This window comes from Neomonachus schauinslandi, chromosome 11 (genome assembly GCF_002201575.2).
Source record: "Neomonachus schauinslandi chromosome 11, ASM220157v2, whole genome shotgun sequence".
NCBI lineage: Eukaryota > Metazoa > Chordata > Mammalia > Carnivora > Phocidae > Neomonachus > Neomonachus schauinslandi.
The window spans coordinates 12,229,644-12,244,087 of NC_058413.1; the positions used below are offsets into that span (position 1 = coordinate 12,229,644).

Sequence of the window (14,444 nt, forward strand, 5' to 3'; positions counted from 1 at the left end):
ATAAAACAATATTTGAAATAATTATTTAGACACGGCAGTGTTTTACTTCTCTTGACTTTTATATGACAAAATACCCAACACTTAATTTTTATTTTAATTTTTTAACAAACGAGAATATTTGAGTAACTAAGTTATTATTTTTGCACGAAACAAAACTTGCCATCCTTTATTTTACTCAGGCAATAAAGCAATTCGGCAAAGGAAGATTCAGCACTTTCTGCTCATCCTTTGCAGGAGACATGTTTGCTAGAAGCCCTGTCCTCAATCAGTCCGGCCCCACTGAGTTCGTGTTCCGCGTGTTCACCACGGTCCCTGAATTCCAGGCCCTTCTCTTCCTCCTCTTCCTCCTCCTCTACTTGATGATCCTCTGTGGCAACACAGCCATCATCTGGGTGGTGTGCACACACAGCTCGCTCCGCACCGCGATGTACTTCTTCCTGTGCAACCTGTCTTCCCTGGAAATCTGCTACACCTCGTTAGTGGTGCCTTTGATGCTTTCTAACATTTTGGGAGCCCGGAAGCCCATTCCACTGGCTGGCTGTGGGGCCCAAATGTTCCTTTTTGTCAGCCTTGGCAGCGCTGACTGTTTTCTCTTGGCAATCATGGCATACGACCGCTATGTGGCCATCTGCCACCCACTGCACTACACCCTCATCATGACCCAGAAGCTGTGCGTCCAGATGGTGGTGTGCGCCGTGGGGCTGGCGCTGCTCCTCTCCCTGCAGCTCACAGCCTTAATCTTCACCCTGCCCTTCTGCGGGCACCGCCGGGAAATCAACCACTTCCTCTGCGACGTGCCCCCGGTCCTGCGGCTGGCCTGCGCTGACATCCGCGTGCACCAGGCCGTCCTCTACGTGGTGAGCATCCTCGTGCTGACCGTCCCCTTCCTGCTTATCTGTGTCTCCTATGTGTTCATCGCCTCGGCCATCCTGCGCATCCGCTCGGCCGCCGGCCGCCGCCGGGCCTTCTCCACCAGCTCGTCGCACCTCACCGTGGTCCTGCTGCAGTATGGCTGTTGCAGCCTGGTCTACCTGCGTCCCCGCTCCAGCACCTCAGAGGACGAGGACCGCCAAATCGCCCTGGTCTACACCTTCGTCACCCCCCTCCTCAACCCGCTGATTTACACCCTTAGGAACCAGGATGTCAAAGGTGCCCTGAGGAATGCCGTCCTCGGTAAAGCAGCCTCTGACGCCAATTGAGGCTTAAGGGGTCTGGGGTGGGTGTCTGTCAGCTGCCATGACGATGAGCTCTGAACCACGAACACGGAATTATAATACTTACTTCCCCACACTTTGCAGTTGGTAATTCTTTTGCTATATTTGCCCCCGTGTCCCCAGTCTGCACTCATTTCCTTTAAGTGCTTCAGATAATATTGGAAAGTTTGGACAAAACTCTCAATGCGGGAGCTCGAGTCTGCTGGCCCTACTTTAAAGGTTCACAGCTCCGTCAGGGCAATTGCTCCGTCAGGACCCCCTCGTACGTGCTGTGAATACAGCCTCATACCTTCAGACGCCCTGCCTCCTGACCGGGCAATGACACTAAGATCTATCATAGAGACGTCGATCTAAGAGAAATATATTTTATTATTGTTTTAGATACTAGTGTATGGCAAACGGGAGCTTATTTAATGCATCCATTTCCTTCATTCCATACATCCAAACTGGTTGCCTTCATTGTCTTTCATTCCTCCATGCCAGGTAGCGGTCAGGACTTGGCATTCATTGACTCAGCACGTACAGTGCGCCAGCCATGCTGAAGGATGGAAGCTGCATCTGCTTGATGCCACGACTGTCTGTATAAACCATCCGCGCTGTGGCCTTCCGGCAGCTTTGCTCTCCTTCCTCACCTCTTTCCGTGCCATAACGGCTGCTATTCACAGGTCCATTCAGCAGGTGGCGCCACTGGCGGGTGGCCGTTCCATCCTCCTGGACCTGTGCCCTGACCTGACCACAGACAAACTCTCTGTAGAACCGCTGTGCTTTGCACAGCTGACGTCACGCTGCGCAACCTTCTCATTTACACTCTGCGGAACAATGAGGTAAAAAGGCTCTGAGGACAGGGCTTAACCAGAAATGACCTGTTCCAGAACAGCGCGGGGAGGACACCACCTGTCCGGCAAGGATCTGGATCCAGCCCATAAAGCTGACTTTAGTTCGCAGCCCTAGAAGAGTGAGTGTGTCCGCCAGTGGACACTAAAACCAATCTAAGGAATTGGTATAACCTTTCTAAATGCCATAGGGCTGAGTCTACCAAAGGCCTAAAAACGTTTCTTTTCATTGATTCAATAATTCTTGTTCTAAAATCATAACCTCAAAAAATTAAGTCTAATGAAACTGAAACTATATGGCTGTTCCTTATATTTATAAAATGAAAAGGTATTAAAATCTCACTTCCAATGTTGGACACATGAATACACCGTACTTAAAATCATATTTAAATTAATATTTAATAATAAGGGGCACTGTTTATCATTATAACGGTAAGTGATAAGAGCTCAGTAAAAACCTGCATTTACAACAGGAGCCCAATTCTGTAAAAATACATGTGCAGAATAATGAATAGTAATGAATAGAGGAGAAGCAGAAAGTCCATGCTTCTCATTTGTGATCTGTAGAATTATGGATAATGTTTCTTCCTTATTAATTTATTCATTTTTCCATGTTTTGTAAAATGAGGCTGTGTTACACTCATAAGCAGAAAAATTATAATTTCTGAAAGGAATCTGAGGCTCATAGATTTATTTGGCCTGTAAATTCCCATCACAACACGATCCTCCACCTTTCATATTTTTCCTAGGCGAGCACTTAATGTTTTAGTTACTTCTTCTCTTCAAAACTACTGCTTTAGATGCCTTTAATTTTTTTAAGATTTTATTTATTTATTTGAGAAAGAGACATAGAAGAGCATGAGAAGGGAGAGGGGCAGAGGGAGCGGGAGAAGCAGACTCCCCACTGAGCATGGAGCCTGACTTAGGACTGGATCCCAGGACCCTGAGATCATGACCTGAGCCAAAGTCAGACACTTAACTGACTGAGCCACCCAGGCTCCCTGATGCTTTTATTTTTTTACACTGATTTCACATGGGGACAAGGAGAAGGACTACAAAGGGCCATTTATTCTGGAAACAGTCATGGGTTTAACAATGTATTAGAAATGCCTTTGCTTCCAACTGAATGCTGGAGGAAAGGAACAAAACTCTCTGGTTGGCAGGTTGCTTATCAACCTATGCAGGCCAAGTCACATCAGGACCAAATGAATCAATTACATGTACACACTGTGCACGGCATTATCCGGAATGCAAATAGAGGGAAAGGTCCCATCTGTGTTTCCAGGCCTCCTTTCATTTTTATTTAATGTCACAAATCATATAGAAAATTAACTTGGAACCCAAAAAGAAGGTGAACTGTTACTCTATGAGGAAGAAGGCTCTAGAGCAGTGAATTACTGGGCTCCCCTGGTTCCCTTCCTGGATAGATTTTAGCTGAATGGAAGCTCCACCTTTTTCTTTTTCTTTTTTTTTTTATTAAACACTGCACTACATGCAATACAAAATGGGAATCACTTCCATTCCGTGAAATGACACTGCTTGCAAGTAACTTTGTTAGAAACATCATTTTATGTCTTCTTACTTTTTTTTATTTTTTTTTATTCTTATGTTAATCCCCATACATTACATCATTAGTTTTAGATGAAGTGTTCCATGATTCATTGTTTGTGCATAACACCCAGTGCTCCATGCAGAATGTGCCCTCCTCAATACCCACCACCAGGCTAACCCATCCTCCCACCCCCCTCCCCTCTAGAACCCTCAGTTTGTTTTTCAGAGTCCATCGTCTCTCATGGTTCGTCTACCCCTCCGATTTCCCCCACTTCATTCTTCCCCTCCCGCTACCTTCTTCTTCTTCTTCTTTTTTTTTTTTCTTAACATATATTGCATTATTTGTTTCAGAGGTACAGATCTGAGATTCAACAGTCTTGCACAATTCACAGCGCTTACCAGAGCACATACCATTTTATGTCTTCTTAAACTCTTTATCACTGCTATGTTGTCCCACTGGATTTCTCCAACTCCTTTCTTATGGTTCAACCAGTGCATGAAAGGAAGGGTTAGCCACAGTGGTGAGAGTAATGTTTCCATGTAGGAATTCCTTCCCAGCATTTCTCAAAAAACAAATATTTATTTTTAAACCCAAATTCTGAGAAAAGTTAAATGGGAAATTAGGAAAACTGGAAAAGGTATCATAACTCTCCTGCAAGAATTAAAGCATAATAAGCAACACAGAGAGGCTACCGGTTCAGAGGAATCCACTCATGTCAAGAGGACAGCAAGAGCAGGAAACATGACATGCAGAGTCAAAGGTTAAGTTTACATTTTGGGAATGAGGACAAGAAGCACTGGGCAAGATACAGTCATGATCAGATCAGTCAGTCTTGCTGGTAGCTGTTTCCATGTGTGAGTTCATGGCCCTGTCTGCTGCTAACAGTGAGTCATCTTTGCAAATAAAATAAATATTCATAAGTGTATATGCCTAGGAAACTTTATACAAATCCTATGAGTGATGTTCCAAAAAATAACACATTTTGGAAGCAAGTAAGTCCTTAGATTGGTGGTTTTGACATGTGATTCTGCACAGTGCTGTTAATGTTAACGGGAGATCCGAATGTTTCTTTATTCAGATACCACCCAGTAATGTTGACAGGTATTTTCCAGTGTTTGGGTATTTGCTGCAGTCTACAGTACTTGATAGGTATTAATACATCTAGTATTTATAATTATTAAACAAATTTTAGATGTCTATAGTAATGAATAAAGAGGAAAAGAATAGTGAGAATACTTTGTACATGGCTTAATTTCATGCATTCCTGAAAAATCCCAGGAATTCCCATTTTTCCTTCCCACTTGTTGAAGACCAAGGAAACCATATAAGGAGTGTGCGTTTGTGCATGTCTGTATTGTCCAGTTACAACTAATGAGTGTAGATGGAGAGATGGCACTGAGAGGATGGAATGAGAGAAATGGTGCAACAACTGGGCAGATAGTTTGCTTTGTGGGTATTGGATGGGTCAGAAATAACCTGCCGTATCACACTGTCAAGCATCACAACAGACATTTTCATAATGACGGCCACATTCCCTATCCTCTGTCTCTTTCTCTCCTTCTCTCTCTCTCTCTCTCTCTCTCTGTTTCTCCTTCTCCCAGTAGTTACTTTGAAAACCACATTATAAAATGATGGATTCTAGTGAAAATAATTAGAAGCTTGAAATATGATGGTGATTATTGCTCGAGTCTCTCTTTGCCCACCAACTCCAATATGAGAACTGTCCTAGTAGCTTCTTTTTCCCAATGCTATAAGCACCATGCTTTTTCCTTCTTATGAGAGCTGGATTGAAACCAAAAAGAAGCGACTCAACAGAGATGGTGTACAATGTTGTGTAACCATCCCCAGAGACCACAAAACACATACTTGATGATCTTTATGAAACTATTTTAGAAAGACACATTGGTGCCATAATACAACAATTCCTTCAATAAATATTTATCATGAGCATTCGTTTACTCATTTTTAAACAAATATTTAGAGAGAATCTACTATTTGACAAGGTCAATGACTCTATGGATCTAATATTCATGATGGGGAAAGAGACAAAATAAATAGGCAAAATGCTATGAAAATAAGGAGGAGGGTGGTAAGGGGAGCAGGGATTTGGGATAGAGTATAGAGGGATGGTGACTTGGGGATGAGGAAAGGACCATATTATGTACCTGGCACTGGGCTATATGCTTGAATTCATATACAAAACACAAGATACCTGCTTTCAAGGAGTCTACCAACTGTTGAGAGCAGAAACACACAATTATAAGTCAATCTTTTTTTTTTTCCCTAGAGTAGAGGAGAATAATATATGCAAGAAGACCATGGTATACGATATGCCCGTGTTTTCCTCAACGTAAGTTTTGGTAAGTTCTTGTGTGTGTTCTCAAAGAGGGGTTTGTATTTTTTTCCATGACCAAAGAGCTCTTAGAAACTCTGGCTCCAAAATGTCTAAGACTCCCTCCCACCTGCACAGATGAGGCCATAAGCTTCCAGCAAATCTCTGTGGCTATACATAAGTGCCCACTGACTTGTTCTATCCTGGGTCTTCTTATTTCTGAGAAACTGCCACATATCTGGTCTCTCGACTCTTGTCTACTGTGGACTAACTTCCTATTAGACCATCTTGGAGGATGACAACTTCCCTCTGGATCTTACCATATGTAGGAGCATCCTTGGTTTCACTCTGCCTCCCAGCTTCTGCTTCCAAAATCCCAGCAAAGAGTTAACATCTCACCCTCTGCTTATCTGGAAGAAAAGACAATGCAAGAAAAGATTTTTCCATTAACTCTGATGTGATCGTAATTCAAATAACACTTGAAGCAAAAAGGAGAATGTGGTGAGTTTATTTTGTTTTTATATATTTTAATCAAAGTGTAAGTAACATACAATAAAATACGTGGATTTCAAATGGTTCAGTTTGATGTTTTTGGGCAATTGTATTCAATAATCAAATATTTTCATCACCCCAGAAATTTCTCTTGTTCCCCTTTCCAATCATTTCCCTTCCCTGCCCAATCAACCATCATTCTGACTTCTATTCCCGAAGATTATAGCTGTGCCCATACAGGAATTCCATATGAATGGAACGCATATAGTATGTATTCTTTTGTGTCTGGCTTCTGTCACTTAACATAATGTTTTTGAGATTCATACAAGTGGTCGTGTATTTTAGCAATTTGTTCTTTTTAATACCTGAATCATATTCCATTGTATGAGTATTGTTAATCCAATTTCTTTATCCATTATGAGTTTGATTCTAATGTCTCCTCTGCACTCTTGTTTCTGGGTCTCTTATGCTTGACATTTGAAAGGGCACTTATCATTAGATGGGTTCTCTGACCCCCCCCATATTCCAATTCTTCTGCACCCCCATGCCCCACCGGCCAGAGCCTAACACAGGTGTGTCTCAACCTGGCCTTTCTGGAGATATTTTGTTATCTGAGTCCTTGGTGATTTTATCAGTGTTTATCTCAAAACCAGCTAAGAGAGGAGGCTGGGAGTGCGGAGCTCTTAAATTATACTCCCAAGGCTGCTGACACCTCAGGAGTAAACAAAAGAAAAGGACCTAGTGTCTATTGAGCTGCTAAGTATGCTCCAGGGACCATCACTGCCAGTTTTTTGGTAGGCAAATAGGGGCTCTTACAGGTTAAGTGACATGCCCAAGGTCATACACCCACTGGGTGGCAGAGCTGGAATTCCAAGCCAGGTCAGTCTCACTTCGAAGTCCCTGCTGCTTCTACCACATCAGCCTCAAAGAGCATAACCGGACTGGTAACCACTTCATGTGGTCCTACTTTTGGTTCTGAGCCAAAACTAATCCACTGATGTTAACAAGTCAGCCATCCCTCAATTTACTCATTTGTACAGTGAGTGATGTTTTAGTTAATGTTGTGGTGCCCTCCAGCTCTAGATTCCATGACTCTGTTCAGGGAACAACTCCACGCCGTATAATTTATGAGTGACGAGAAATGACAGGTAAAGAAATGGTAAATGCAAAATCAGCACCTTTCCCTGACATTAAAAGCATGCCAGGATCAGGCCCCAAGTTACAACTTTTCAACTTTACTTCTTACTTCTTTTTAGGAGCCTCCATCTTAGCAATACTGGTTTCTTTACTGAACCTAGAACATGCCATGCCTGGTCCCATCACCTGGCCTCTGCTCATACCATCCCCCTGCTTCAGAATCCCTCTCTCTGTGTCTCCCCACCTATGTAAACTCTGTCCATGTTAAAAGAATGCCTCTAGTTTACATCTGCCATGAAATATTTACTTATTACCCCAGTCTACAGGTGACTCTCTCTCTCCCCTGAATGCCTGCAGGATTTTCCCTACCATGCTTGATATCTGACAGCAACCATTGTACTTGTCTCCATCTGCCATTGGTAACTTTAAGTTCTTGCTTCTTCTTCACATCTTATATCTCCAAGTCAACTGTGAGCTTCTGGAGGGTAGAACCTGAGTGTTAGCCCTCATGACTTCCCCATAATACTTATGCCAGAACAGGAACAGGATATGGAGTCAAGCCCAAGTAATGTTTTATTAATAAACTTTGAAGAGATAAAATGTAGTCATAAGCTTAGGAGATTATCCCAAGTCGTTCTTTTTCAATAGGCCTAACCCTCAGGTTCTGCCTCCACAATTTCACAGCATGGTAGAGGAAAGGGGCTTCCAGTTCCGGAAACCTTGAACCAGGGTAATTCTGAACTCTGGAGGAAAGACTGTAATGAGCAATCACAACAACCAAAACCTGAAAGGTCAGGACAACTAAGTATTCGTACCCCTCAAAGTGTGAGCCAGGAGTGAGGGAATCTAATGAGAAAAGAAGGAGGAAGATGAAGAATCTCAGTCAGAGCCTGAGGGCTAGCTACAGACAGGAAGACTGTGACTTGTTTTGCTAACACTCTTGCTAAAGTTTTTCATGAGATCAAGACTGGCCACCCGCTTGAAGGGATCTCGGCAAGGACATTATCGTCCCCATGTGGGCAAAAATTAGTACTTGGAGGTGAAAAAAATCTTAGATTTTTTTTTAGTGGGGGAAGGGGCAGAAGGAAAGGGAGAGAGAGAATCTTAAACAGGCTCCACACCCAGCACGGAGGGTGATGCACAGAGCCTGATGCAGGTCTGGATCTCACAACCCAGAGATCATGACATGAGCCAAAATCAAGAATCAGATGCTTAACCGACTGAGCCACCCAGGCGCCTCAGAAATCTTAGGTATTTTAATGATTTGTGGCTCTCCAAAGCTCACCCCTATCTGACAAAATCTTATCCTGTAGTATTTAATTCCATGGGAGCTGGAGAGGATTGAAGATAAAAGATATAAAGGGTCCTTAAGAGAGTACTAAAGGAGCATAGTCAGAAGAAAGGCAGGCAGGGACAAGGGGCCCGTGTCCTAAGAGGAAACTACCCTTAAAAGGAAAAAGAACCCATCCGGTTATTCTACACCACCCTGAAAAGAGCCCTCCCCCCTTTCCCATGTAAACAGCTACCTGATAGGTAGATGAGCATGTGGACAAAAACCTGATTGGGTGACAGGCACATGGAGGGTTAATCAGATTAAAACAGCCTGCTAACAATCTTATAAAATCCCCCAGACTTAGAAACTCCAATGGCAACCCTCTCAGGTCCCCTCCCTCTTAGGCAGCTTTGTACTATTGCCCGGTAAACTTTGTTTTGCTGCCCACTGCTCTTCGTCTGGTCTACGTCTTCATTCTTCACAGCAGCGTGACCAAGAACCCTGGGCACTAAGGGAAAAGAAATCCTGAAACAGTACCTGGGCAATAAAGAATACAAGGTTGAGAAATACTGCTCTGGACTGACAGAGCTTATTTATTTCCCTTCTCAGAGTATTGTCCTTCTCTTGGAAAAATGGAGGCTCCACAGTGTATATTAGACATTAACCTTATACCGCCTCCTTTCTAAGGACACTGCTTGCCTCCCAAACTGTCCCCTTTCCAAGGCCTCTCAGCTAGCAGACATCCACAAGAACCTGAATGCCAACCTGCCCACACAAAGTTCCCCTCCTCTTCCGGACTCAGATTAATAACCATGTTTCAGAACGTGGTTCCTGACATCCTGTGTGGCTTGTTGAAAAACAACTCCAGGCCAACAACACTTGGAGCACTTGCCCCAAGACTTCATTGCAGTTTCAGCCTCTCCAGGAGTGGAATTTTAAAGCCATCGATCTGGAATTTTCGGATCAGCCCCAGTGAGGTAATCCATCAGGTGGGTTCTCTCTCCCATGAGAAGATGAGGTGATCTGCATGACAAGAACTCCAGCCCTTCCGCCTAAGGGAAGATGACCTTGCCTGAAACAGTCCTTTTCTTTTATTAATAATTTCCTTGTCCCTCCCTACTTCTTATAAAAACCTTCCATTTTGTACAGCTCCTCAGAACTCTCCTCTACTTGCTAGTGGGTTGGCACCCAATTCATGAATCACTTAATAAAACCAATTAGATTTTCAAATTTACTTGGTTGAATTTTGTTTTTTAACACCATGAATGGCCTAGTCGGTATGACCAGAAGTTCAGAAGAGTCAAGTCCCCATGGTTGACAGGAAGCAAGAGATGAGAAAGAACAAGGTACAAGGGCATCCCTTCCTCTTCTCACTGAACTCCTGGCTGTGGGGTCTCCTTGCAGGGGAGACCCACATGCTGAGTGAACATGCTTGCTAAGTGATCTTGGCCTCTTCATGCTGTGTGCAATTTCCCTGAGGTAAAGCATTTCACCACGTTGTTTGCATCTAGCCTGGCCTCCTTCCCCCTGATGTCTTCATTTCCCTGGGGAGGTATCTTCCAAACAGAAAGTCAAGATCTAAATTCTTGCTTCTGGGTCTGCTTTCTAGAAGACCCATGCTGAGATGGTAGTCTTTGTCGTTTCAGGCTGCTTTAACAAAATATCATAAACTGGAGGCTTATACACAACAGAGCTTTATTTCTCACCCTTCTAGAGGCTGGAAGTCCCCCACCTTGAGATGAACGTGTGGGCAGATTCTTTGTCTGGTGAGAGCCCACTTCTTAGCTCATCGATGGCTGTCTTCTCCCTGTGTTCTCGCATGGCCGAAGGGGAGAGGGGGCTCTCTGGGGTTTCTGTTCTGAGGGCACTAATCTCATTCATGAGGGCTCCCTCATGACCTAATCACCTCCCAAAGACCCCCCCACCTCCTAATACCACCACCCTGGAGGTCAGGTCTCAATGTACGAATCTGACCAGTAGTAGAAGAAGGAACTCGTAAATATGTCTCGTGGACAAGGTGCAGAGACAAGCATTATGGTTCTGCCCACATTTCCTACCTAGCTATGACCCGACAGATAGATAATTGAATAGCTTGCCTTCTCTATCTTCTCCATTACCCAGTTATTTTAAATACTAGTCGTGAATAACTACATTTAGTTTATAGGTTAAATTGTCTCCTATTGAATGTTCCTGGTTTAGATAAGAAATATCGGCACTATAGTTTGAGGCACATGTAAGCATTAGAAGAGATGTATTGATTTAGGCTGTGTCTCTGTCTAGATATATATATATATAGCATCCCTTGCTCCTGCCCATTTCAGGATCTGTTTTTCCTGCCTTCCTAGTATATCTGTGAACCACCCCAAATCATGGCATCAGTATGTGTCTTTTCATATTAAAACCCAGAGTTTATTTCGTTCATTTGCAGCTCAGAGCCCTGAGTGTTGAATCCCTGGATCCTGAGATTCCCTTCCAACACGGACATCCATTCAAGTGGTACAAAGGCTGTAGCCTCTCCCCTTCTGCTATAGATGGCATCTCTTTGGAATCATAACCCCCTAGTGCAGGAATTTCACCCAATTCTTGAAGTATTAACTAAACGTTCCCCCTGTACTAGGCACTAGAGAAGAAACAGAAGGAACTCAAAATATTTACAGTCTCACTGAAAACATAAGACACACAGCAAACAATTCACTTGCTATGAAGAGCAGCAACCAACTAATTTACCGAGGAAAGCACAAGTGGGAAAAGGCACCCGAAGACAAAGAAACAGAAAAAGCAGAGCTGCCTGTCTATTCCCCATTTACCTCACTGAGGTTGGAATGTGAAAACAACTGTCTGTTTGAGGAAAATACTTCAGGGATATGATCCCAAATGACATCAAAAGAACTCAATGCCCCATGAGAGCCCAGCACCATGACTTGTACTTGGGAAGAGTCTCATTCTGAAAAATACATAAGAGCTGCTCTCGGGCTCCCCCTTCCTACCTTGTCAACAATCCATTAAGCTGCTGGGTCTAGATTCCAGTAACTTCCTGAGATCTTACCATCCTTCAGAGGTGAGCCTTTTTAGACATTAGCGCGGCTCTTAACCAGCTAGACAAGTGTCTCAGGGACTCAAAACAATTAGTATGGGACTCCTGGTGGGCGGGAGAGATAGCACAGGAAGGTGAAATTAGAGATTGTCACTCAAAACTACACACGTTGCCTATTGCGGTCCTAGTCAAGGCTCAGGTAGCCTGGGGATGTGCAGTGGGAAGGAAGAAGAATGGGAGTGGGTACGGGGACAAGTCTTCAAGTCTGCTGCCATGGATTAGCGGGTGAGTTTTTTGTGACAGGCATGCAATGTCATGAGACTATTTGGGGTTCTTCAGAGGCCTCTTTTCTGGGACTGCTGCTCCAGGGCAATGAATTTTCTCCCTGATCTTTTAATGATCCCTCTTTCGTAAGAGAGCCACCCATGCCCTCACTGCTATAGCTTCCTCTACCCCCACAGGGGTTGGAGTCCCAACAAGGTGGCCTGAGCCCAACAGCATCCATCACACTTACTTGGCCTGGGAGAAACCCACCTACTCATGCCATGTTGTGGTAAGGGTGCAGAATTACCCCCTCCCCTGCCACAGGGGGCTAATCCAGTGAGCCCCTCACCTTTAGAAGTGGGACACGAACACAAGTCTTTAGGTTCCTATAACCTTTCTCTGTTCACCTAACATCTAGCAACCAACGAAGCAAACGTCTGGTTTCCCTTCCTATACACATTGTCCAAGAGCAGCTTTTCTGACGTCCTCCCCCTAATGGGAGTGGGCAGGAACACCCACACGGCGGTATATTTCAGTAAACGCTCCCAACTCCTGCTCGTGTCTCCTTCTCAAACGCTTCACTCAATGACTCTACCCATTTCTGTCTTCTTAGATTTCAAAATGAAGGTGAATGCTGAGAAAGGTTTTAGGGCCATTTGTTCATTTTTAAGTAATTCCTTCGGGGGTATCTAAGCATCTTTAGAATATGGAGTACACCTCTCCTATCGTCCTCAGTTTAAGGCATTTAATTACATTTGGAACCAACTATAAACATCACTTTCAGAGTCATGTTCGAATTTAAAATGTGTTCATTGAGAAGTGTCTATTGTGGTGGCTCTGTCTTTCCTTCCTAGGGCATTTCCTGAGTCTCTGCACTCCTGACACAGTTCCTTATTAAGTAATCTTTCTCTGCCTCCTTGCAATGGCTCTAGCCAAATAGTACCATACTGGCTTTTCTTGGGGGTGTGAAGACCTTGTGTTCCTTTCTCCAGATCAGCAGAGATATGCATCAAGCAAATCGAACCACTATCTCTGAGTTCCTCCTTCTGGAACTCTCCAACCAGGCTGAGCAGCAGAAGCTCCTCTTTGTGCTTTTCCTGGGTATGTACCTTGTCACTGTGGTTGGGAATGGGCTCATCATTCTGGCCATCGGCTTGGATTCTTACCTTCACACCCCCATGTAGCTCTTCATTGCCAATCTGTCCTTTGCTGATATTTCCTCCATATCCACCTCAGTCCCCAAGATGCTGATGAATATTCAGACCAAGCCTCAATCCATCTCCTATGAGAGCTGCATTACACAGATGTACTTTTCTATTGTCTTTGTTGTTGTTGACAATTTCCTCTTCGGAGTCATGGCCTATGACCGTTTTGTGGCTATCTGCCACCCTCTGAACTATGTGACCATCATGCAACCCAGGCTCTGCGTTTTGCTCACAGTCATTCCGTGGGTCCTCAGTAACACTGTTGCCCTAACACACACCCTTCTGCCCCTCCCACTGCTCTTCTGTGACAGCAACACTCTCCCACACTTCTTCTGCGACTTGGCTCCTCTGCTCAAACTGTCCTGCTTAGACACAAGGATCAATGAACTCGTGTTGTTTTTCCTGGGCTCATCAGTTGTCATCTTCCCCTCTGCCCTCATCCTCTTCTCCTACGTCTGCATTGTCAGGGCTGTCTTGAGAATCTCATCCACAGAGGGAAAGCGGAAAGCCTTCTCTACCTGCGGCTCTCACCTGACAGTTGTATTACTCTTCTACGGGACCATTGTAGGGGTTTACTTCTTCCCCTCATCCACTCACCCCAATGACGGAGATAAGATTGGTGCAGTGCTATTCACTGTGGTGACACCCATGATGAACCCCTTCATCTATAGCCTGAGGAACAAGGACATGAAAGGTGCCCTAAGAAAGCTCATCAGTAGGAAACGGTTTCTCCCTTTGATGCGCTAGACATCTGAATTCTTTTCATCCCCATAACCAGATGGATGATTCTGCCCAAAGTTCATGGCATAGATGTGATGATTCAGCTTTAGATCTGCCTCCTATTCTAATCTCTGAGAGGATGGGACTTTTCCACGTAGCTCCGGTCTTGGAAATGAAGTCCTAACCCCCTTGGTAAGTCACAAGCCTAACGCATATCTTGATTCTAATCTATGTTACTACAAACTTGGATGCAAATTGTTTATACCTCAGACAATAACAAGTGCAGACAGTACCTACAGTCTAGCTTTTACAGCTTACTAATTCATTTATTCAATCTAGATTTCTCTAGGTCAACTTTGCTCAAAATTCGTTTTGCCAAAACTACTAT

The 14,444-nt window shown here is 44.1% G+C and overlaps 2 protein-coding genes across 2 annotated transcripts; both read left to right on the forward strand.

Annotated features, from left to right (window-relative positions):
• Window positions 1–239: 239 nt before the first annotated feature.
• Window positions 240–1,199, forward strand: LOC110576141 (olfactory receptor 10Q1). Its single transcript, XM_021685221.2, has one exon. The coding sequence runs from the start codon at window positions 240–242 to the stop codon at window positions 1,197–1,199; it is 960 nt and encodes a 319-aa protein (XP_021540896.2).
• An 11,903-nt stretch (window positions 1,200–13,102) lies between these two features.
• LOC110576140 (olfactory receptor 1S1) lies at window positions 13,103–14,083 on the forward strand. The gene is given in 1 exon segment (XM_021685220.2): window positions 13,103–14,083. A coding segment is annotated over 1 exon segment (948 nt). The 5' UTR covers window positions 13,103–13,135.
• The last annotated feature ends 361 nt before the right edge of the window (window positions 14,084–14,444 follow it).

Coding starts and splice junctions, on each gene's coding strand:
- LOC110576141 (XM_021685221.2), top strand. CDS start 240: ATGTTTGCTAGAAGCCCTGTCCTCAATCAGTCCGGCCCCACTGAGTTC.